This window comes from Pristiophorus japonicus, chromosome 15, assembly GCF_044704955.1.
Source record: "Pristiophorus japonicus isolate sPriJap1 chromosome 15, sPriJap1.hap1, whole genome shotgun sequence".
Taxonomy (NCBI): Eukaryota; Metazoa; Chordata; class Chondrichthyes; family Pristiophoridae; genus Pristiophorus; species Pristiophorus japonicus.
In genome coordinates this window covers 130,337,012-130,362,554 of record NC_091991.1, presented here as the reverse complement: position 1 = coordinate 130,362,554, position 25,543 = coordinate 130,337,012, and the positions used below count along the sequence as shown (strand labels likewise).

Here is a 25,543-nt window from a genome sequence, read left to right as displayed (position 1 = left end):
AGACCCCATGTACAAAGCCATGGGAGATCGAATTGTTTAAAAACAAAATCACCCACACACTTACCTTGCATTATCAACCACCTTCCTGCCCCATCTGTAAGCCCAACTGGCCAATGCTGCCCAAGACTTGGCTATTTCAGGTGCTTGAACTGCTGATAGGTGATACAGCTGCCCTAAAATGAAGTCAGGTTCTCCAACCCCAATATTCACTGAAAATAGATCAACAATTTTAATTCAATCTTAATATACTTTTGAAAGGGTGTGAATCTTTTGCTCATTGGTGTGAAATGAATGTCAGTAAACTTACCTGTTGATTCAACCACCATTTTGGGGCAAGCCACTTCCTCTATTAAACTTGGAGGGGTCAGTTCAGCCAAAGTATGTATGTTTTTTGCCAAGGTTGGCAGGCCAACAATAGATTTTTGCTGCTGAGCTCTGAAGACTTGCTTTAGCTGGGTAGACATTTCTTTCCATTCTGTCTGAATCCACTTGGTCAATGTGAGTATCGACTTGGCAACTGCAGATTCTGCTTTGGCAGATTTGCAATATGCTATGGCACAAGAACTCAGCATTTCCATGGCATGTGTAGAATGACCTATTAACATTGATCAAATGTTTCAGATACTTGTAATAGCATTTCTCAGCATAGCTTTATGATAATAAAAGGTATAATGTACTCCTTCAAAATAATTTACTGGAAAGAAGTTCAAAAGAACAGAAGATTTACAAGGATGATACCAGAAATGCGAGAGTATACATATCAGGAAAGGATGAACGGGTTTGAAAAAAGGCTTAGGGATGACCCAAGAGATCTTTAGAATTATGAAAGGTTTTAATAAGAGTTGATAAAGAGATAATGTTTTTACTTGTGGGGAAGAGCATAACGAGAGGCCATCAATATAAGATAATCACCAAGAAATCCAATAGGGAATTCAGAAGAAACTTCTTTACCCAAAGATGGTGAAAATGTGGAACTTGCTACCCCAGGGAGTGGTTGAAGCGAATAGTATAAATGCATTTAAGGGGAGGCTAGACAAGCATATGAGGGAGAAGGGAAGAGAGGGTTATGCTGATAGTTTTAGATAAGTAAAGACGGGAGGAGGCTCAAGTGGAACATAAACACCAGAATGGACTGGCTGGGCCGAATGGTCCATTTCTATGCCGTATATCCTATATAATCCTATGCAAACATATGGAGTTAAATATTGAAGTACCTGTACCATAAAATGTTGTTATTCATAGAGAGATAAGAAAGCACAGGAAAAAACAATTATGTTGGTTCCTGCTCATGATTACTGGTTTCGTTTTTCCACTACACCCCCTCCCGGATACAGAACAGCAAGTGCTTCCCTACAGGAAGTACGAATGCATGTGACATCATTCCACTGAATTGAGGGGCCGTGGAAGGTAGAAATTTGTTCCTATAACTGCTGTTAAACAGCTCTCAACAGCCAGTTTTGAACAATGCTTGCAAAGGCCAGGGGTAGCAGCTCTCCTCATGGCTGCGGCAAGTGTATAATTCTGCAAGAAAAGTACAAGTATATTTCTAAAGCCTCAAGGGGAAGGGGGGAGAAGAAAAATGTTCTCTTGCGCTGGAGACGGGTGTGAAAGAAAATTACCTGCCTGCCTCTTTGCTAAAAGGGTGACTTAAAGCAGGGACAAAGATGATGAAAGAGAAGACAGAAAACATCAAGATTAATATAATCAAATATACATTACAAATAATTTCTTTACTTGCCTGCAGTGTACAACAGCTTTGATTTCTCAATATCAAGTTCTGGTCCCCACTTATCATTGACAGTGCCATGCAATGACATCTGTTTGAACAGATGGACTAAATCTTGCGTTGTGTTAGCATCACTCAATGAAGTCTTACTACACTGCTCGAGGAGTCTGGTGGCCAAAAGGACATTCCCCTGTTTGCGAGCAAATTTAACTGCTGTGAGCCCGAGTTCCATGAGATGTCCATTAACTGAAGTGCTGGAACCTGGACAAATGGAGTATTTTCAATGATTTTTACATCAGCGGAGAGTAATTTTGAACATTTAAATTGCATGTCAGCCAATCAATAATAATAAACTGAATTTTTCAGACAGACCTTTTTAAAAAAAATATATATTCCCAAAGAAGTACATCATCAGGTTTAACATTTGAAACACTATATGGTGGAACCTTCTTTATCTGCATTTCCGATTATCTAGCAGAATTTCCCAGGGCAAGATCTTGCCGAAGACATCACCTCGTATCAGTTATTTTTATTTGTATTGCGCTTGGTTTAGCTCGCAAGAGCAAATTGCAGGGACTCAATATTATCTGCCAAATATGATTTACCCAGTGGGGGAGGAAGAGAGAAAGAGAAGAGGAAGGTCTCCTCCATTACAGCAAAGAATGGAGGTTCCACTGTACAGTTTTGAGGCAGTTAAGAAAGTAATCAACTAATAAAAGACATCTTACGAATATGAAGTTTATTTTTATGATGCCACTTTTGTTCAGTTACTATTAAATCATTCTCTTACCTTGCAGTTTTTCAGCTATACGAGCTTGGTACACTGTGTATCTTAAAGCCTGAAGCCATGGGCGGACATCATGCTGTTTGCAGGATTGTAGAGCTTCACTATACAGTGGCAGAAGACAATCCTACACAAACAATTTTGTTAATTTATATAAATTTCACAATTCCAAAGCTGTACAAAATGCACAGCCATTCCCAATTATGGGTGTATTTACATCACAAACTGGAATGCTGGTGTGAAGTAGTTTAATTTTGCTCTAATGCTGGTGCTGTAATGTAGGGGGCCTGAATCGAGAGTCAGGACCCAATGTGACACCAGAACAATGTGGAGTGAAACTCCCTGGAGGAGGTAGTTGAGCATGGTGCTATAAGTTTTCTCCATACTAAACAATGAACCTCTACCTCAATTTGCACTGCGCCATATGCAGCATTTAAGACAAGAAGTGAAACATCTATCTAAGGAGTCCAATTGAGTTAGAGAGTGTCAAACAGATAAACTGATATTTTATCTGGGGGTCACACACTGAAATAATTGGTTGAAGCAAGCAGCTCTAAACTGCCCTTTTATTGCCTTTAACAGTATGGCATGTAATCCAATAGATTAGGAGAAACAAAGTCGTTTTTTACCAATTCCTATTTGCTGGAAGTTTAAGAAACTTGCCTCTGTGGACAGCTTGTTTGTCACAGTGTTCTCAAGTGCAGTTGAACAGTACAGCTGTAGAGTGCTCAGCATCGGCAGAGATCCCGCCATGGATAATGTGGATAGTCTCAGTGGTCCAACAGCAATCCGTGCCATCTGTTTCAGATACCTGACTGTATTTCTAAATCACAGCAATTCAAATATATTCAAGAACAGGTTAGTTACTTTTGGAAAGCACAATTTCCAACAGTTCTCAGCCTTAACTGGTACAATGTAAAATTCTTCCCACAAGTTCCCAATTCATCCTGGCAGTCTGGGAGAAGCAACAAGTAAAGGTGAATTCACCTGTTGCTTATGCAGTTCCGAATGGGGGATGGAGAGCAGCATTGGTGGTGATCAGGGAACGGTGGGAGTGGGGAGGACAAATGAGAGAATTTTTAAAAAAGTAGTCACAGTAATTACACATTTATCAACATAATTTTCTGCAGTCCTAAACAAAGTCAAATGCACATCTATGATTGGGTTTCATTAATGAAATACTTTTGGGAAAGGTCACAAAAATGACATTATGTACCCTAGCATCAGAATTTCCATGGCGAAACATAAAAAACATCTTATTAAGCTACTAACCGCTGCTTGATAGATCAGGAAGATCAGCACCAAACTATTCTCAGACTCAGATTTTGTGCGATAGTGTAATAAAAGTTTCAGCTAAATGCAGCCAAGTAATTTTGAGCTACAGCTCTCTAGAAATAAAGATATGTGATGACTGCAACTATTCTTGTGAAGTGCTCAATTGCAGATTTTAAAAAAGGAAACAGAAACATGACGCATTTAAATTTTAATGCTGGACAACCAAAACTGAGGCATGGATTAAGAATCACAAACAGCCTTCCGTGAAGCACATTCCTTTAAAAAAGCCATGAACATAATTTATGAAACGGAACAAGCTCCATCCAATATAATCAAGTACCATTGTGCTAAATTATCCATCCCTGCAGACAGATTCAGAGAACGCAACATAACAGAAGTAAAATGTATAGAACATCATCACATTCACTTACTCAGTCCTGTTGTGGAGTTTCTTTTCCTGTTCAGTTTGTTCGATAGTTGAAGAAAAACAGACTGCACTTCTCATCAGTTGAACCTCAATGGCTTTTTGAAGCTCCCTCGGGTCAGGACTCATCATATTTGGAAGGAGCTTTTTCATGTCTACAAACATAAATTTTCAATATTTAATATCTAACCCAAAAAATAATGTCTCAATTTGCAAATGTAGATTATTTAAATACATCCATGAACATGTAGAATTATTGAAAAACAATCAGATTTTCTGAAAGTAATTTTTTTTTTTAAAGGAGTCTCTGTGTTGTTAAAATATAATATTTTAAAAGATTATGCAGTCCAGTAAATTGTAAGCTATTGTGTCTATAGATGGGAGCAGGATGTTATAAAAGGACATGGATTGAATGGGCAAAACTACAGCAGATGGGAAGTGTGAGGTCATCCGCTCTGGATCAATTAAGACAGATCGAAATATTTTCTTCATGGGAAGGGACTCAGAGCTGTGGAGGAGCAAAGGATGGTCGGTGTCCATTTACACAAATCAGTAAAAAAGTTAGTGGACAAGTACAAAAAGAAAATGCAGCTAATGGAATTGGTGGCCTTTACCTCAAGGGGAATGGAATACAAATCAGGAAGTTATGCTTCAGTTGGACAGAGCCTTGGTCAGACTGGTTCTGGAGTACTGTGTTCAGTTTTGGGCACTGGACCTCAGGAAAAGTATATTGGCTTTGGAAGGGGTAGAGGGCAAATTCATCAGAATGATACCAGGGTTGAAAGAGTTAAATTATGAGGACAGGTTGCATAAACTTGGTTTGCATTCACTAGTGTTTAGAAGGTCGAGAGTTGATCTAAGCGATGTCTTTAAAAACAAAGGGATTTGATAGTCCGTGGATACGGAGTCTTTAGAAATTTGAATACTGAAATAGATCGATTTGTGTTAGGTAAGAATACCAAAGGACATGGGAAAAGGCAGGTAAATGGAGTTGAGGTACATATCAAGCGTGATCTAACTGAATGAGTGAACAGGGCTCAGGGGGCTTAATAACCTACTCTTGTTCATGTTATAAATAACTCACTGTGAATACTTCTGCCTCATATTTAATCAGTAAATATTCTACGGGAAAAAAGTCCTGGATCGTGGCTCACGTGGGTTTATACTCTTACATACCTAATTTTTCTTTAGCAACTCCATTGATGAAGTTAATGTCCTCCCCTGGCAATAGTTCCAACTGTTCCTGACACGCAGGGAAATCTCCACACTCAAAGCTACCGAGAGCTCTGCAACAAAATCACCGTACGTCTTAACTTTACTTGCAACTTGCAGGACTTGTAGATCAAACCTCAGCTTTGCTTGGCAACAAGGCCCAAATTCTTAAAAGTTAATTATTCTGTAGTTTGGAATTTCTGCGTGAAAATTAATACAAGACTAATACCTATTAGATTATCACTAAGACAGAAAAATACTAAATCATACCGTTTAGAAAGCTGCTCTAAACTACTAAACGTTGAGAGTCATAATCATACAAGAGCGGACTTCAGTTTAGACAGGATTATTCTCTCGTCTCCAAACGTCTTCCTTGACAGCTCCTCTCTTGAGGACAATGATTCATACTGGGGTATGGTTCAATAGGCACCAGCTGTGGTTCTGGTATCTCACCCAACTAGCTATTCTTCACAGATTTTCTCATAATTCCCATTTCACATTGAGGGAAGGGGCATCAATACAGGTGAACCAGATCTCGCCTTCAGACAATATCCACACACAGGCTTCAACACTCGCTCAAATTAAGTACTGTTTATTGAGGGTGTGAATACAGGAAATGCAGACTGTTTTACATGTTTTAATGTTGAAGCGGCCTCTCTCTCATGCGCGCACACACAATAATCACCATAGCACACTTGTACAAACATTTTTATTCCTTTCAGGGTAGCCATTAAAATAGAAGGAATGCGGAGGGGAGTATTTTCTGTACCAAGTATTCCTTCAAAGTTTGTCTTTAAAAAAAAAAAAAAAAATTGCTACCAAAAAAAAAAAGCTTTCAAATTGGCTGTTTAGAGAAAATAACTGATTCTCTTCAGATCTGCTCCAGTGAAGTCACCAACAGGGAGGAGCTGTCTATGTCTCATTGTTCCTTCATTTATTCCAATGAAATCTAGAACTTCATGTGTCTGGAAGCTAGTCCAGGAAGTTCACCAACTATAAATGCACCAGCACCCAGCATTTAGTCAGGATAGCTTCAGATCAACTCCGAGATCTCCTCCAGTAGGCTCCACCATCATATATACCAGTCTGCAGCCAATTCAATTCACTCTACGTGACATTAAGATATGGCTGAGTACACTGGACTCGGCAAAGACTACAGGCCCCGACAACATCCCAGCTATAGTAGTGAAGGCCTGTGCTCCAGAACTAATCACACCCCTAGCTAAGCTGTTCTAATATAGGTACAATGCTGGCATATACCTGACAATGTGTAAAATTGTCCAGGTAACTCCAGAAAAAGCAGGGCAAGTCAACTTGGCCAAATATCACCCCATCAGCCTACTCCCAATCATCAGCCAAGTGATGGAAGGCGCCATCAACAGTGCTATCAAGTGGCGTTTACGCACCAATAATCGGTTCATCCGTGCTCAGTTTGGGTTCCCCGAGGCCACTTTGCTTCAGACCTCATTATAGCCTTAGTTCAAAAGAACTAAATTCCAGAGGAGAGATGAGATAGACTGCCATCAAGGCAGCATTAGACGGAGTGCTGCACCAAGGAGACCGAGTAAAACTGAAGTCAATGCAGATTGGAGGAAAACTCGGATGGAATCATACTCGGCACAAAGGAAAATGGTTGTGGTTGTTGGAAGCCAATCATCCGAGCCCCAGAACGCCGGCTTCAGGAGTTCAAAGATGCACTGCTGAAACTTGCTAAGGCTTCTTTGACAGCACTTCCCAAACCCAGGACTTTTAGCACCTAGAACAATGGCAGCAGGTGCATGGAAACACCATCACACCTCAGAGCTCCCCTCCAAGTCACACCCATCCTGACTTGAAAATATATAGGCACTTTCATTGTCGCTATCCTGGAACATGCTAGTACAGCATTGTGGGAGCATCTTCACCACATAGACTGCAGCAGTTCAAATTGGCAGCCCACCACCACCTTCTCAAGGGGAACTAGGGATGGACAATAAACGCTTACCAGCGAGACATACACATCCCGAGAATGAATATAGACCCAGATATCGAGATAGACAGACCCAGATATCGAGATAGACAGACACAGACATCGAGATAGACACAGATATAAAAAAAAATGTTGCAACAATGATGGAGTTGTTCTGAGATGCCAGCAGATTTTCCCCATTAGTGGTGTTGGCAAAGTGCCTCTCATGGCAGGAGAAACACAACAAATAATTTAAAATGGCAGATGTCGACCAGGCAGCAAATTTTGTGTTTTTTTAAAAATTAAAAATGAGTCTTTTCCATATGGACAGTGGAGATGTACTTTGAACAGAAAAAACATTCCTGCCCAAATATCTTACTTATGCATTCCAAGTATCTTCCCAGAACAATACATTCTATATCTTGTGCAAAATAAAAATGACCGCATAAAGTTTCTAACCTGATGTAATTAAAGTCAGCCTTCAGGTGGATGGATGATCCATTGGTACTTTTCTTCAAAGCTAAGATACCATTCTGCCATTCTTCCACAGCTGGCCAATCAGATAATGAAATGTAACATTCACAAGCTTTATTCGCCAAATAATTCACAACTTCGGGAGAAGTATCACTTTGTTTAGTAAGAACAGTCTTCTTGCCTTCAGCTGTACAAAACAAAGTCTCATTAGTGAATCTGCAACAAAGCTGCAAGTCAGATGGCTCATCTTCTAGTGTCTCTATTTCTTAGCGTAAAACAACCTGTACATACCATCAGGAACATAGGGAAGAAATAAGCTTCCATAGCCACAGACTCAACTGAATTTACCAAGGGAGAAAGAAAGCAAAGGTATTTAATTGACTCCGTACTTATGTCCAAACAGTATGAAACGGCAATAAACTACATTTAATAGAAAGTTCTATTGCCACTTTCAGTTAAGTTCAGATCCTGGTTATGCTGAAGTTGTACGAGGCTCTAGGTCAGGGCTGCAGAGTCCTGATCTGTGCAATACAAGGAGGCCGAAGTCATAAAGACAGCACAGAGTAAAGCAACAATGCTCCATGAACCCTGAACTTAAGGGAATGACCTAGGACTCTTCAATCTGGGGGGAGGGGAGGGGGGGGGGGGGGCGGGGGTCGAGTGAGAATGGAAGACAGCTCACTTGTGAAAGGCAAGTTTAAGAACGATACCAGAAAGGATAATTTTGGACAGATGACCAACAACTGAAATGGAATGTCAGGAAGATTGATTGAGGTCAGGATATTTTACTCATTTGAGGAACAAAGATGTTGTTATGGGAAGGCAATAAGGTAGGTACTCAAATAAGCTTAAATTGGCCGAAGAGCATGCAAATTCTGCTCTTATAACCAAAGGAAAAAGGCATAAATGCACAAGCCCCTTTAAGGGGTCCCTCTCATGATCTTCCTTTTCTGCAGTTAAGAAAAAAAGACAGCCTTCCACCCGATTATTAATTCTTTTCCCAGAACTGCAGAAAGCTAGCAAACTATACAACTGTGGAGGTGACAGCCACATAATTACTGTGGCAATTAAAAGGGACAGAATTGGCTAGCTGGGTTGGAACGGTACATGCTTCCAACGGAATAATGGCCAACCTATTTTGTAGGGGCTCCAATGTTCCAAGTTACAGTTTTCCGCGATGTACCAAAGGCTCTGGCTCAGGACTAACCAGAGATAGTGGACCTGTTTTTTTTTAAGTAACCAGCTCAATATGTAGCTAGAAAACATTGACGAGTCTCAACGAGAAATGTTTCCTTCTGGCTAAGTGGCAGCAAGGTAAAATGGATTGCACTTGTGGTCTGTTTAGAAATGAGTGCATCAAGAATGCAGGGAGTGACAGTTTAGAAAGTTATCTGGTCTTGCTAACAAGGTTCCTCTTTCACATAAAAAGCTGAATCATGTTTTCTGTTCACATAGCAAAATTTAGGTTCCATTGCTGAAAAAACAAAACATTCTTTCCACACGGATAACACATACTGGAGTCCAGAATGCCAGTGGAAATGGCTGAAGATCTGGAAAGTGCAATCCATTTTACCTTGCTGCCACTTAGCCAGAAAGAAACATTTCTCGTTGAGGCTGGTCAATGTTTTCTAGCTACATATTGTGTGGAGGAGGGGGGAAGAACTGGCAATACCAGGAAGTACTTGCCACATATACCCCACAGGATGGAAGATGCACAGCTAATGACCCAACAAAAACACCAAAGGAACGTTGCTATCAATTCTGTTCTCAGGTCACCCAGGCTTATAGAAAAAACAATAAATTTCTATAGGGCCGGTTCATGACCCCAAAAGCGCTTTACAGCCAATGAAATATTTTGTGTGTCGTCACTGCTGTGATGTGGAAAAGAATTGTGCGTTTCCATGGGCCAAACATTACAAATCACCTCTGCTATTGTTCACTTATGTTATATGATAACCCACAAATGAGAGGTTAGCTTATGCCACTCAAGCTAGTCACAAGAGAAAAGAAAGTCTTTAGTCACAAGAGGATGAATAAGATTGCATCAATTCCTCCATTAATTATTTATCATTTAAAGAAAGGACAATACAATATCCACACATTGGGCCCAAGTTTCCACATGATTCGCGCCTGATTTTTAGGAGCAACTGGTGGAGAACGGACTATTTTAGAAATCGCAATTCTCCACATTTTTTTTTCTGCAGTTCTAGTCAGGTAGAACAGTTCTAGTTTAGAACAGAATTTTTTCTTCAAAAGGGGGCGTGTCCGGCCACTGACGCCTGATTTGAAAGTTTCCACAGTGAAAATGTACTCCAAACTAAAGTAGAATGGAGCCAGTGAAGATTTTTGTAGAACTGAAAAAACCTGTTCTACACATTAAAAAATCAGGCGCAGGTTACACATTAGGCATCCAGAACGAGGGGGGGGGGGGGAGGGAACTCATTAAATTCGACAATAAATCCTTATTTATACTTTTACAAATAAATCCAACCTGAATAAACATTTATAGGCCAAGAAAAGATTAAATAAACCATCTTCCTACCTGTGTGAAAGTGCTTCAGCCAGGGAGAATTCTGCAGCCGTTCGTGCCGCTGAGGGGGAGAGAGAGAGAGAGAGAGAGAGAGAGAGAGAGAGAGGGAGGGAGGGAGGGAGGGAGGGAGGGAGGGAGGGAGGGAGGGAGGGAGGGAGGGAGGGAGGGAGGGAGGGAGGGAGGGAGGGAGGAAGAGAGCAGGTCGGATCGGATCCAGTCCGGGAGTCGGGTCCAGTGGGGGGGGTCGGGTCGGGGAACAGGAGCGCGGGTCGGGTCAGTTGGGGGGGGGGGGGGGGGGCGGGTGTCGGGGCGGGGCGGGGGGGGAGGGAGCGGGTGTTGGGTCGGGTCGGGTCGGCGGGGGGGAGCGGGTGTCTGGTCGGCGGGGGGAGCAGGTGTCGGGTCGGGGGGAGCGGGTGTCTGGTCGGGTCTGGTCGGCGGGCAGGTGTCGGGTCTTGTCGGGGGGGGGAGCAGGAGCTGGAGGAGCCTTATTCATGTAGCCCCAGTGAGGCCATTCAGCCAGGGCTAGGGGCTGCGTGCTTCGGGCCCCTCCCACAGAGTTCGGCGCCTGGAGCTACTGCACTTGCGTGCCCACTGTAGCGCGCATGTGCAGAGGTCCCGGCACTGTTTTCAGCGCCGGGACCTGGCTCCGCCCCCCCCCACAGCTCGTGCTGGCTGCGCCGAGGGCCAAAGGACCTGTAAGTAGGTGGAGAATACCGAGGATTTTTTAAGGTGCCGTTTTAGGCGCGAAAAACGGGCGCCCAGCTCGGAGGGGCGCCCGTTTTTTTTCTTGTGGAAACTTGGGCCCATTGTGTCAATCAGCTCATACTCACCATTCCCTGTATGTTTAGGGCTGGCAAGGTTACCACCACTACTGGCGTTAGATACTTTGAGAAGGGAGTTGTCAAGGCCTTTAATGTAGCAGTCTACTCCAGTCATGGCACAGAGCTGTTCCTGGTATTCATTTGCTGCCTTTTCAAATCTGAAGAAAACAGAATGCAGAACCATGAATAAAATGGCACTCTTAAGTTATTTCAAGTATAGCATAATGCAGAAAATGAAGCACAGAATTTGCAAAGTGACTAATATAACCAGGGAAATCAAAAAGGTAAAACCAGAACCCACATGACCTTCCTTTACCGTATCAAGTAACCATCTTTAGTTCTTTCAAAGGAGGCATCTCAGTATGAGGCAGAGACCAGCTTAATCATTCCTTCATAGTCAAAGGGTGTTAAATGCCGCCACAAAAATCCAAGTTCTCTATGACAGACAGAATATTGAAGGAAAACTATCTCCCCCATATTCTATCATTCTAACAAACAATATTGAAAGTCTGTTTAAAAAATGTATAAAAACTGTGTGAAATGTTCCAAATACCTGAAAAATAAATAAGTAAAATTTGACTATGGCCACAAAGATTTAGCTGTTAAAATTGCTCAGAAAAAAATTCACAGACCAAGATCACAAGTCTGTAGGGTAGGAAAAAATAAACTAACAATTAACTTCTACGCTCCCACAACAATCCCACCTCTCAGCTGAAACTGGGAGGATGGCCTGCTCAATCAAAGGTATACAGATTAGACTCAATCAAATAATGCTATTCCACCATAGCAAATGTGAAAATCACAATTTAGTGCAGGTTTGGGACTGGGACTATGGGTTTGAAAATTTATTGAATTTAAATAGTGATCCCCAGATAGACAACAGCCAGAAGTAGCTATCAGCTCCTCAAACAGAGGACAAGTGGTGGGAAAAAAGGTAACTGCAGCTAAATGCACAAGTCAAAAATAATATTCAGCAAAATTTATTGTTAGCAACCAAACAAAAGAAATCTACTTTTGTTAATGATAATGGTCCTTTCCAAGGGCTTCACGCCTGGAGAACAGCACAAAAATATGACCGATACCAGACATTAGGAGAATAAAAAAATAAACACAAACACAAACACATATCTTGAGCTGCAGTAAAGCAAGCTCTTTTGGGCTATGGCTTAATTCCATTACCCATCTCATACTCATGGAATGTGGCATATAGAAAAAGTACAGTGTTAATTTCTTTGATCTTGCTTTGACAATTAGTTGCATGATCATAGAATTATAGAAACTTGCAGCACAGAAGGCTGCCAATTCAGCCTATCGTGCCTGTGCTGGCTCTTTGAAAGAGCAGTCGCACCAAGTCCCACACTCCCACTTTTTGTCCACAACCCTGTAAGTTCTTCATCCTCAAGTACCCGTCCAACTCCCTTTTAAAATCATTTACAGAATCAACTTCCACCACCTTTTCAGGAAGAGCATTCCAGATCTCACAACTCAGTGAAAAAATTCCCATCTCCCCTCTAGATCTTTTGCCAATGACTTTAAATCTATGACCTGTGTTTATGGACGCATTTGCAAGAGGGAATAATTTTTCTCTATCTACTCTATCAAAACCTCTCATCATCTTGAAAACCTTTATTAAGTCACGTCTTAATCTTCTCAGTTCCAAGGAGAACAGTCCTAAGTTTTCCAATCTCTCCTTAGAAGTGAAATCTCATCCCTGGTAAACCTCCTCAGTACCTCTGCTAAAGCCTTTACATCTTTCTTGAAGTGTGGTGTCTAGATTTGTCCAAAATATTCCAGCTGAGGCCTAACCAGTGATTTATACAATTTTAGCATGATCTCTGCTTTTATAGTCTATGCCTCTATTTATAAACCTAAGTAACCCATACGTTTTTTTTTTAAAACCACCCTACAACCTTTAAGGATTTGTGTATATGGACACCAAGGTCTCTCTGCTCATCTACACTTTGCAAAATTGTGCCATTTATAGTATACTGTCTTTCCATATTAGTCCTCCCAAAGTGCATCACTTCACAATGAACTCTTATCTGCCATGCTTCTGTCCATGTCATTCTGAAGTCTTTAACTATCCTGATCACTATCTACTACTTTGCCAAGTTTCGTATCATCTGCAAAGTTTACAATACTGCTCCCTACACCCAGGTCTGGGTCATTTAGTTAAAAAATTGGGGGGAAAAAAAAAAAAAGAGTAATGGACCTAAAACTGACTCTTGGGGAACAGCACTACAAACCACCTCCCAGTCTGAAAAACATCAGCCCATCACCACCCTCTGCTTCCCGTCATTGAGCCAATTCCATATCCATTCTGCCATTTTACCCTTCATTCCATGGGCTGCCATCTTCTTAACAAGCCTCCTGTGTGGCACTTTGTCGAATGCCTTTCGAAAGTCCATACATTTACTACACTACCATGATCAACCTTCTCTATTATCTCAAAGAATACAATCAAGTTAGTTAGACACGATTTGCCTTTCGCAAATCCATGCTGGCTCTCCTTGATTAACCCATGCCTTTCCACATGAAAGTTTATTTTGTCCATGAGAATGGTTTCCAATAACTTCCCCACCATTAATTTTAGGTTGACTAGTCTGTAGTTTCCTGGTTTATCCCCCTCTCCTTTCTTTAATAGTAGTATGGCATTAGCAATCCTCCAGTCCTCAAGCAATACTCCTGTATCCAATATGGATTGAACGATTGTGACCAACGCCTCTGCTATTTCTACTGTTGCTTCTTTCAACACCTAGGATGCATTCCATCCAGATCAGGTGACTTACCAACTATCAGTAATGCTAATCTTTTAAGTACCTCTTCCCTATCTATCTTTCACTATCCTCTTTTAATGTAACCTTCACATCATCCACACCCTTTGTGAAGGCAGATGCAAAATACTCATTTAATACTTTAGCCATGTCCTCTGTCTCTACATGAAGATTTCCCTTTGGGTCCTTAATAGGCCCAACAACTTCCTTAGCTTACACATTATAGGTTTATAATAGTTTAGGGTTTAATTTAATGTTGCCTGTTAATCTTTTCTCCTAATCTTTCTTTGTCTCGCGTATTAACTTTTTTAATTCCTTCTTATACTTTCCATAATCTTCCTGGTCATTAACTGAATCTTGGTCCTGACATTTGTCATAAGCCTCCCTTTTCTGTTTTATTTTAACTTTTATTTCCTTTGTCTTCCAGGGCACATTAGCTTTGGATGGCTCTACCCTCTACCCTTCAAAAGGAATATGCCTAGTTTGCGCCCGAACTATCACTTCTTTGAATGTCCTCTATTTTCCCAATCTATCTGTGCTTGGTCCCTTAAGTCTCTGAAATGTGTTCTTCCCCAGATGAGCATTTTTACCTGCGATATTTTCTGGTCTCTTTCCATAATTACTCTAAACCAAATTATGTTGCGGTCACTGTTGGCTGGATGATCTCCGACTAACACCATCCACTTGCCCTATTTCTTTTCCCAGAAACAGATCCAACACTGCTTCCTTCCTTGTTGGACTGGAGGGTTTGATCAAAAAAGTTCTCCTGTACACATCAGAAATTCTTCTCCATCCCTACCCTTAGCACTGTTTTTTCCAGGCTGTATTAGGATAATTAAAGTTTCCGAATATTACTACTCTATTTTTGTTACAGTTGAAATTTCCCAATGAATTTGCTCATGCGTATATCAACTGATGTACTCTAAATTAATCATTCTAAAAGCAAATAGTGCATTCAATTTTATTTGTAGATGTAGATTCTACTGACGAACAGTTGACACAGCATCAAGAGTGCATCTTGCAGCATCGGGCCTGCATGTTAATGAAGGATGATCTAGCTATATTTTGTAAATTTAAAACACACTTTAATTTACAAACCAGACATCTCATACCTTCCTTCGGCTTGTTGTGCCACAGAGTTTATCCACAAAAGACTCTTTGCAAGGACTGCGGAAGACCAGACAGCCATTCCCTGTATAGCTTCAGGACAATTCAGTTCACATAGTGCTTCAACAATCATCATAACGGTCACTTCAATTTCATTCCCCTGATAAATAGTCAATATGGTTATTTTTTTTAAAACTATACGAGACATGCAATTAGAAGCAGAAATTAATATAAAGTGAGAAAATCATGATATACAGCTTTTTGAAAATACAGTTGAATACACTATAAAAATCAGATTTGGTTTTTTTTTTGGCCAGTGAATCATTTCAGCTAAGGGGAAAAAAAATGATGAGTATATACTTAAGTTAATTGAGTCAAACAATGACCTTGAATGGCATTAGTCATAATGGCCCAAGACTTGCATTTCAGTTTCTAATATTTAGGCTACACTGTGCTAAACAGTAAATTTACTGAATTAATATCAGATACCTGATGGGTGGTAAAATAAATTAATTTACTGATACATGACCCAAGATATATTTTTGTAATATAGTTAGCACCTTACAAAACCTGCTTAAGATTTAACTTTTTCTCTGCCCAAAACCCATTACTTGCAACTCAATTATTTTGTCCTCCGTCCTACAAAGACTTGCAATATGGAAGATCCAAGCACTCTCTGTGCATTCTTCCATCCTCCTGCTTCAAACCTTCCCCCTTTTACTCAGCTATTTTTTTCTTCTTTCAACTGTTCCTTATCAGTGGATTTCTAGTTCTTTGTTGAAGCCATTTTCAGCACAGTGCTGCTCCTGGGAGGTTTTATTCACCATACAGTTTCTAACCATCAACACCTTGTAGTAGTCATTTGCATGGCTGGCTGATTCTGCCCATCAAAGCACTCCAACCCCAGTGGACAAATAAGCCCCCCTTCACCCTTCCTCTGAGCAAAACAAAAAATCCTCCCTAAACACCATTAGCCCACTTAAAACACAAAACACTGCAAATGCTGGAAATTTGAAACAACAAAAAATATTATAAACACTCAACAAATCTGAATCTGTGATTTGCAACTCAGGCCCAACTCTTTAGGGTTCTGATGAAGTGTTATGGCTGAAATGTTAACTTGTTAATCTCTTCACAGATGCTATGCTTAACTTGCTGACCATTAGTCCATTCAATGGTTTAAACAGTATAAAACAGGAGGGGGGAGTTATTTGGCATCCCCCTCCCCTCAACCAGTTACTCATCTCGCAGTTATTTGTAAACTGTCTACCTGGTTTCATGCGACATTATAGTGCACTCTGCATATTGTAGTTCCATGGGAACAGGGTGAATGTAACTTTTTGGATGCCTGTTATTTATAGCTGTATATGCAGAGCCAAGTGAGGAAGGAAAAGCCAAAAGCAATTTGGAAAAATTGTTTTAGTGATGTGCCTGGTTTCAGCATTAAAAAAGTCATTTTGTGATACTTGCATAATGCTGATTGGGTGCTGTTCCTACCCACCTGGTGACGAAGCAGCTTTTCATTGCTTTCCATTTAAATCAGTGGGATATTGAAGTCCATCAGTACTATTAATTTAACAGTGATTATTTTACCTAATCAGCAGTTTTTACTTACTGCACACTTTTTGACGATCATTTTTGAAAGGTCACGGTCACTTTTAAGGAGTGTGATCAGTGGATCCCTGTTGTTCATGTATTATCTAGACTCTGGATCATAGGGGTGTGATGTTTAGCTGCTTTCTTGGCCTGTCCCCTAAAACCAATCATTGAGAGAACCACTATTGCAATCCCAACCTTAAAGAATAAACTCTTCACAAGAGGTGTTTTTGATTTCCCCATTTGGCTGCTAGATTGAACCCACCATTATTGTCCAATGGAGGGAAGAAAAAAATTGGTACGTGTTTATATTTTGAGTTGCCCTAAAACTACATCTCGGAAAAGCATATCTTAACGTCAGAACAATATACTTTATGGGTAGCTTCTGGGTAATTTTAACAGATATTTTTTTATATACCTGAGTTGCGCTGCTGTTCTTCGTCTCTGTAAGCAAGTCAAACCCGTGCCGGACTGTCACAGCTGGCTGCCCAGCCAACAAGCCAACCCGCATTATAGCGACTCGAATCCGTGTTAACCAGTCCTGACATGTCTGACGATTTGTGTAGAAAAAAGTCCTAATAACCTGCAATGCATGATGATCATACATAGCTTAAATCTCAACGATGAATGCCAATACTACAATGCAAATTATACACATTATTGTTTTCTCCAAATCAAAGTCACTTAAGCAGTCTAAACAAATGCACTTGAATTTAGACTAAATAATTTGATATTAACCTTCGGTGGCGCCATAAGTGCATTAGCACATCCTTCATATGCATTGTACATCAACTTTTCAAGGTTTTCCAAAAACTGAAGTAGAAGAATAAGTCTCAGCTGGTTGCTCGTATGTCCATCATCATTGTCAGCAGCTGTCCATTGGCTTATGTCATGATCAGGATTCAAAGTATGAGCAGCCAGACTCCTAATAATACCTGGAATATTTAGAGTCAAAATCCCATTAATATAATTAGTAATATACAACCAATAGACATTGTTGTCATTTTTTAACAATTTTAAAGAAGTGAATTCAACCCGATGTGCCGGATGACCCATTTCTGTGCTGTAACGTTCTATGATTGTATGAATGCATCTAAGGTTCATGCAGAGCACCATAAATTAAATTCTCATTTCGCAACACTTGCAGGCAGAGCCTCTAAATGCATGCCTCAAATTTTTCGTGGTATTAACTCTCAAAGAACTGTGCTGTAGGTGTTTAACCAGCTAATGTTACATGACATTTAACATAGGATTTTTCTATTAGTGCACCGACAAGCCTGTGAACTGCATGCACCCCTGGGCCTTTATACAGGCGTATGCCTGCAGGCCCAAGGGTCCGAAGCTCCGGAGACACCAGGTTAGATTTGTAGTTTTTTTCCCGGTTCAGGAGGTGCATGTCGGCAGCAAGCCTCCAACCACAATTTCCAGGCCAATGAGTTCTTTCATAGGCAGGAGTCTGTCTCATAAGTTTTCAATGCATTTTGAAATGGAATGTTGAAACTCACCTGAGTTATTTGAATAAATGATAGATGGATTACTTTTTTTTTTTAAAGTTAGCATTCTAAAAGCTAAATTTAACTGTCCATGTTGATTTATCTAAATCAATTAACAGCTTACAAACCACTAGAATAGCTAACACTATCAAGATAATGGATTTCCCATATAATATTTGCATTGCAACACAATGCAAAATAATACTGTACTACTACACATTGATCCAATTACCTTCAATTGTCTGGAATGTATCTTGTGCCCGGCCTAATGGTGTCCGTAGCTTCGAAAGCACTGTAAATTGTGCTGCTTCCCACACAGCCCATTGCCATAATACAGCCTCAGTTTTCAACAGGTTTCGAGGAATAGACAACTGATCGCATTTATCTAATCTCTGACAGCTGTGAAACAGTCTTTCCAGCCAGTGATCTTTGCTGAAAGAAGTACAGAAAAGCTGACACCAGTTTTACAGAATATTAATCCAGAACATTTTTGGAGACAATCAGGAACATTTGTACGAGTGTTCGAAGTAATGTGCCAATTGAGACTTATACATTACGAATGTTACAAAAAAACTAGCGTATTTAGATTATAGATGGAATTTGAAAATAAAATTAAAACTTTACCCAATTCTGTGACAGCTTCCATACAAAATGAAACTAATAAGATCAGAGAAGTCCTGAGGATGAAATGTGTTGCTTGGAGCTTTACTCATATGACTACTTATGGCCAATGAGATCCCTTGCACCTCTGTGTGATTGTTGTTACTGTAAAGAAAAATTATATTAAATTATACAACCAGTATCCTATCAGTTACCCACCATGCATAAAATACAATTTTCATTAAAAACTGCATGGAGTAAAGTCTCCCTTTTTTGCCAAAGAAGTCAACTGTTCCTGTTTTTAAACAGCCCCCATGATTCTCTTTTGCTCTATTACACACTGAGAACCCTCATTGTAACGTCTTTAAAAATGAACAATTCCTTTCTTGATATCAGTTTAAGTAGTCTCAAACTGCTTCCAATTTATGATTATATAACTCAAATTAAAGCACCTTTATTCATTCCCATTAAGGAAAACATGACAATCTAAAAGAACTATTATGACTACTGTAGTAAACAAGTAGGTATGTTTGTTTCCCAGCCCTCTGCTATGCCCTGCCCATTTTGTTCCTGCAATGCTTTTCCCCCAACCATCTGGAACAAAAAGAGTTAAGTAGGCTGAAGCAGAACATCAGGGATTAAGGCCCCCAAGTTTCGGGCCTCGCCATGAGCTGGACGCCTGTTCTTTGCACCTAAAAATGTGCAGGAAAAAAACTGCGAGATTCCCCAGCTCCTTGGAGTTCTAACTCAGCTTGGCGCGCACATCACAGCGGGGGGCGGAGCAAGACACTCGCGCCAATTCTCTAAGCAGTGGGGGGCGGGTCTAATTCAAATGAGCCAACGTCATGCCGGCAACTCTGCGCGTGCGCGCTGGAGCGTGCAGTGTGAAACAAACATTGGCACTCGGCCATTTTTAAAGGGACTGGAGAAAAAGTGAAGATTTGTCTCCTGGACCCCTGGAAAGGCTTGTAATTTAATTTTTGAGATATTTTTGTGTGTGAGGGAGTGCTTTTAGCAGCACTGTTGAATAAATCACCTGCTGAAATCAGTGGGTTCAGCTTTTCACTTCTAAACTTGCAGAACCGGTGCTGCATTGGTGCATGTAAATTAAGGACTGTGTGTTTTGAGAAATAAGAGTGCCAATTCAACTTTGCAATGGATCAACGTCCACCAAGAACAAAGAATTTCTTGCATGAGGAAGTAGAGATATTAGTCAACGTAACTGAGCAGAGATGGCAGGAGCTAGATACCAGCAACAGTGGTCGCATAAAAGTGCCACCAAAAGAAATGAAGAAACGGTGGAACCAAGTTGAAGAAGATTACTGCGCAGTGGTGTGCACCATGAGATCTGGAAACCAGTGTAAAAAGAAATGGCACGACCTTGGTCAAGTAGTTAGTATAAGTAATATTTCCCAGTTTTAATTTAATCGTAATTGTAACCTGGCTATCTGTATGTCCCAACTTGCAGACTGACACACTCTGTAAAAAGTTATATTTTACTCTTTGCAGAAGAAATTGGCCCACAACAAAAGGGAGGCAACTCGGACAGGAGGAGGCATGCCCAATCTGCATCCACTGACACCCTTGGAACAAAGGGTAGCTGCTATGATGAGTCGTACATGGAGAAAAGCAATCGGTACAGCACAAGCTGGGCCCGCACGCGAGGAAGAGGGCAAGTCCTGAAAATGCATCGTGGCCTTTTAAATCAACCTGCTATGTGCGAGTACTCATGCCACCCATCCGGTCCCCTCCCTTGCTGTTAAACATTTGATTGTTCTGATGTATTTTGCAGAACATGATGATGATGATGATGATGATGATGATGATGACGACGACGACGCTGCTGCCAACCCTGAGAATCCTGAGGATACAGAACAAGAACCAGTACAACCAGCTGCGGACGAACCAGACTGGATGATGGCAGCGATGACTGAAATGTCTGCAGGGGAGAGCTTCTACATTAATGTAGATGAGCCCCCATCAAGGGGCATCAGAGTTTCAACCCCTAGCATAGGTCTTGGTTCCACCTTCCATGGTTTTGCTTCCGATGTTGCAGGTCCCAGTGGTACTGCTGGTATAATGCAGCATTCTACAGTCAGTGCACTACCGTCCGAGCCTGCGCCTCCCTCTCGCATAGGCTCTGGTTCCACGGACTATGGTTTTGATTCCGACACTGCGGGTCCCAGTGCTGCTGCTGCTGCTATCATGGAGCAGTTTACACCCATTCGTCCAACATCCCAGCCCACGGCTCGCACTAGAGTGCTGCCGTCTGCAACACAGAGCATCCCACTGTTCCAGCCCGAACCTCTCCCTCTAGTTCTGCCGTCTGGAACAGAGCGTCCCACAGTCCCAGCCTGCGCCTCTGTGTAGTGGTGCCGCTTGCAACACCGAGCGTCCCACCGTCCGTGCCTGCGCCTCCCAGTGTAGTGGTGCCATGAGGCAGACCCAGGCAGAGGAGAAGGAGATTGGAGACACGTTCTCCTGAGATGCAGCGTGCAACAGATGCGGATCAGGTTGTGGCATTGGGTATGGAGACCAATGAGCTTACCCGATCACTCATCGGTGGCGTCAATGCAGTAGGTGAAGAGGTGACGGTCCTGACGGGAGAAATAGCAATAATGACACGGGAACTTAGGGAGGGAATGTCCGAAGGAGTGCAATCGACGGCACAGGCTGTCAGGGAGGGCATGCAAGTGTCGGCACAGGCCATCAGGGAGGGCCTGGTTGAGGTAGCTGCTGCAATAAGGGCACACAGCCCGGCCAATCAAATGACACCCCCATGAGGAAGTGAACATTCACTGAGATATGGACGAGACATGGTTGCAGCCTTTCTTTGCTGCTTTTGTTCTTGATGTAGCTGTAGTAGAGTTTTTCAAATTGAAATTGTTTTGTAAGTATTGTAACTTTACAACTTATAAGGGATCTTATGGTTTTTAAGTGATCTTATAGTGTAAATGCTCTCAAATTTTTTTGTATCTTATTTAATTTTGCACCTAAAAAGTGATCCTGAAGTTTAAGTGTTCTTCAGAGTGTAAGATTTTTCACATTGAAACTGTAAGTTTTGTAACTTTACAACTTATAAGTGATCTCAGGGTTTTCAAGTGATCTTCAAGAGTCATATTAAAAAGTATAGTTTGATACAACAAATATATTAGTGACATTAACTTTTCAATAAAATATTTTTTCATTAAAACTGTTTCATGTTCTATTAACACAACACAACGTAGGAACTGCAAAGAATAAACATGTCCATGCGCAAAAGTGGTCGCAGAGCCCTTAGGCATCAGTAGTTGAAGCGTTCACGGATGAGCTGCTGGTGCAAGGCTCGCGCAATTATTAAAGGGGCACGATGGACAGCCCTCCTCCGACCTCATGCTCCGGCATCAGGCACTTGCATGCTTTCCTGATCATCGTCATCATCCACATCCTGCTCTTCCGTAATACTATCATCATGCACTGGACCCTCACGTAGGTCTTCTGGTTCCACTACCAGCTCCTGCTGCCTCATGATGGCTAAGTTATGAAGCATGCAGCACACAACAGTGAAGTGACCGACAATCTGAGGAGAGTATAGCAACTGTCCTCCAGAATGGTCCAGGCATCGGAATCGCTGTTTCAATATGCCAATGGTCCTCTCAATGATGCTGCGCATCGCAATGTGCGCCATGTTGTATTGACGGTCAGCTTCTGTCCGTGTCACGCGTAGGGGCGTCATGAGCCAGGTGGTCAGGCCGTACCCTTTGTCTCCCAGTAGCCAGCTCTGCCCTTCTGGCTGCTGCTCAAACATGTCAGATAGAACGCTGTCGCGTAGGATGAACGCATCGTGGGTACTGCCAGGGTATCTCGCATCGACTGACATGATGCGATGCTTGTTGTCACACACGAGCTGCACATTGATAGAGTGGAAACCTTTCCTATTTCGGTACTGCTCAGAATCCTCCACAGGTGCTCGCAAGGTTATGTGGGTACAATCAATGCAGCCCTGTACCTTTGGGAAGCCAGCAATCCTGAAGAAGTCCACAGCCCTCTCATGGATCGCTTGTGCGGTCATTGGGAAATTGATGGAAGTCATTCCTTCGTGCATACAGTGCAGCCGTGACCTGGTAAATGCAGGCATGTATTGCACGTTGAGATGGCACACACATCTCCAGTTGTAGCCTGAAATGATCCCGAGGCATAGAAAGAAAGTGCAGCTGTTACCTTCACTGCAACAGACAGGGCACTTGGCGTTCCGCTTCTGGGCTGAAAATCTGCTCTCACCATATCACTGATCTGTGACAACTTCTCTGCGAAAACGCAGCCTTTTCATACAATCAGCCTCGCTCATGTCCAAGTACGAGCGCCTGGCTCGATATTGTTGTCGTGGGTAAGGTCTCCTGCCCATCAACCTACGGGCTACGACGTTCCTGGTGCGGTGAGCTCCAATCAATTCTCTATGCAGTGAATTGATGGCGAACCATTGCATAATACGTGGTGTTGACAATGCAGCGCCCATTATGCAGATTTAAGTATAAAACTGTTTGTGGCTGCCTCTCCCTGTCCAAATGGCCTCAGTCCCCCTCACAGCTCGAAGGCTGCTGCTGTATCTTCGGCTACCGTCGAGCCACTGACGCCGCCCCTATCGCGTGGCCGAATGGCCTCAACCCCCTTGGAAAGCTGGGTGCGTGTTGCTTCTTCGGCTGCCGGCCAGCCACTAACGGAATAAAGGCCTGCCTGAAGCACCGCAGCTCAGCTCGAAGGCTGCTTGTTGCCGCTGTTGGGGCTGCCGTCGAGACACTGACGCCACCCCTGCCTGTCTCCAACATGAAAGGCCTGCCTGAAGCACAGCAGCTCGAAGGCTGCTGCTGTTTCACACAGGTAGGAACATGGATTATTTAATCTTTTCTTTGCTTATAAATTTTTATTCAGGTTGGATTTATTTGTATAATATTTGTTTAAGTATAACTAAGGATTGATTGTAGAATTTAATGACTTCCCTCCCCCCCCCCATCCCCCTCGTTCCCTACACCTAATTTGTAACCTACGCCCAATTTTCTAAAGTGTAGACAAGGTTTTTTCGAACTTACAAAAATCTTCACTTACTCCATTCTAAGTTAGTATGGAGTAAGTTTTCACTGCCGAAACTTTGAAAACAGGCGTAAGTGACCGGACACGCCCCCTTTTGAAAAAAAAATTCTCTTCCAAAGTGAACCTGTTCTAACTGACTAGAACTGGAGCAAACTAAATGCCGAGAATTCAAATTTCTTTGATACTCCATTCTAAACCAGTTGCTCCAAAAAAACAGGAGCAACTCAGGCCGAAACTTGGTTCCTAAGAAACTGGATTCAGAATTGGCCAGATTAGCACCATTATGTTAGAATGCAAAAGTTGTTTACTAGTTTAATAAACATAATCTGAGTTATGGCGTATTGGTTACATTCAACAATGCATATCCCACCTACCAACACTTCAAACAAACTAGAGGGTCCAGTGGTAGCTATTTTTGCCAATTTTAAAAAAAATTGTTGGTTGGATTGAACTTTTACCAGTTTGTTAAAACAGCAGAAGCACAGGCTTTCAGCTATAATGCTGGAAGATGCAAAATGCTAAGTGTGAATGGCAGCAAATCAGTTGAATAAGCAGCAAACAATGGCAATTTACTGAATGGTACTTTGCTGATTCAATTTAGACTGCAATATTTCTGGATTATCCAACTCATACAGATATTTAGTTTACTGGCTCGTGAATCAACTAGTCTAATTATCTTTAGATCAACAAAGAGAACTGCATTCAAATTAACAATTAAAGACATGCTTAAAAGATTTTCTTTTAAAGTCATTCATACCTTAAAGCAATATCCAGAGGAATAGTCTTCAGAAGTTTCCCAAAAGCCTGTCTAACACGAACTCCACAGTGGACAAGTTGCACACGGCACACATCAACACACCTATTTAAAAAAGCTAACTTTATTAAAGTTGCGAGTTTCAGCTATGGCTCATAAATAATTAGCACTGAAAGAATTCACACAGGTCAAAGTGCAACTAATATATTTTTTTTTAAATTCAAAATTATACCTTCGTAAGAGGTCATTTGGCAATGAAGTAGAAACAATTTGTAGGCTGCTGCATCCTTGCAAGCAGATAGAAACATCTTCGTGAACAGCTGTTTTTTTTTAAAAAAAGCAGAGTAAGAGTTCCAACATAGTTTACAAATATGAAAAACAAAAGTTATTGATTGACAGAAATCTTACCATTTGATAACAACCCTTTGCAGAACTTGTGAAAAGATGGGATAGCAAACAAGGGAGCATAAGTTTCCGATTTCTTCATTAAAATGGTTACTTCTAATGCCCAGGTTAGTAATAATTTCCTGATGAGACATCCAAAAATAGGTTTAAAAGAAAGTGAAGCCTAGTACACAATTTCTAAATACAATGTAAAATTTACAATGAAAAAAATTCTGATCAAAAATGTATTTGTTCAACTTATAAAAAGCAATCAGAAAAGATAGTTTACCTTGCATCGTGGTTCAAAATATCCTTACTGAGCAATGTTCCTAAAAGATTCAGTATGATGGAAAAGTGTTTTTTGGTTGCCATGGTGACAGTACTGATAACAGCACCATCAAACAAAGAGGGCGACGACGAACTAAGACTGCTGGATATAAAATGGTCATGCCTGCAAACATAAAACCAACTGAACAATTTCTACTTCTTTGGAAACTGGTTGGGATTTTGCAAATGTATCAAAAATGACAGCACAATTATTTCTAAAGGCAGTTAAATAATGAATGAGCAATTT

General features: G+C 41.4%; 1 protein-coding gene across 4 annotated transcripts in view; it reads right to left on the bottom strand.

Moving 5' to 3' along the window:
- The window catches only part of smg1 (SMG1 nonsense mediated mRNA decay associated PI3K related kinase), a 153,376-nt gene that overhangs the window by 67,914 nt on the left and 59,919 nt on the right, over positions 1 to 25,543 (bottom strand). For all 4 annotated transcript variants that reach the window (XM_070900928.1, XM_070900929.1, XM_070900931.1 and 1 more), the window contains 18 exons: positions 25,259 to 25,420; positions 24,994 to 25,112; positions 24,818 to 24,905; positions 24,589 to 24,690; positions 18,789 to 18,929; positions 18,397 to 18,596; positions 17,410 to 17,606; positions 17,090 to 17,254; positions 15,081 to 15,235; positions 11,204 to 11,352; positions 7,829 to 8,030; positions 5,386 to 5,495; positions 4,217 to 4,364; positions 3,174 to 3,333; positions 2,517 to 2,637; positions 1,739 to 1,987; positions 308 to 595; positions 65 to 209 (listed from right to left, as the gene is read on the bottom strand). In XM_070900928.1, coding sequence (XP_070757029.1) covers positions 65 to 209; positions 308 to 595; positions 1,739 to 1,987; positions 2,517 to 2,637; positions 3,174 to 3,333; positions 4,217 to 4,364; positions 5,386 to 5,495; positions 7,829 to 8,030; positions 11,204 to 11,352; positions 15,081 to 15,235; positions 17,090 to 17,254; positions 17,410 to 17,606; positions 18,397 to 18,596; positions 18,789 to 18,929; positions 24,589 to 24,690; positions 24,818 to 24,905; positions 24,994 to 25,112; positions 25,259 to 25,420 — 2,901 coding nt within the window. The remainder of the gene's footprint in view (positions 1 to 64; positions 210 to 307; positions 596 to 1,738; positions 1,988 to 2,516; positions 2,638 to 3,173; positions 3,334 to 4,216; positions 4,365 to 5,385; positions 5,496 to 7,828; positions 8,031 to 11,203; positions 11,353 to 15,080; positions 15,236 to 17,089; positions 17,255 to 17,409; positions 17,607 to 18,396; positions 18,597 to 18,788; positions 18,930 to 24,588; positions 24,691 to 24,817; positions 24,906 to 24,993; positions 25,113 to 25,258; positions 25,421 to 25,543) is intronic.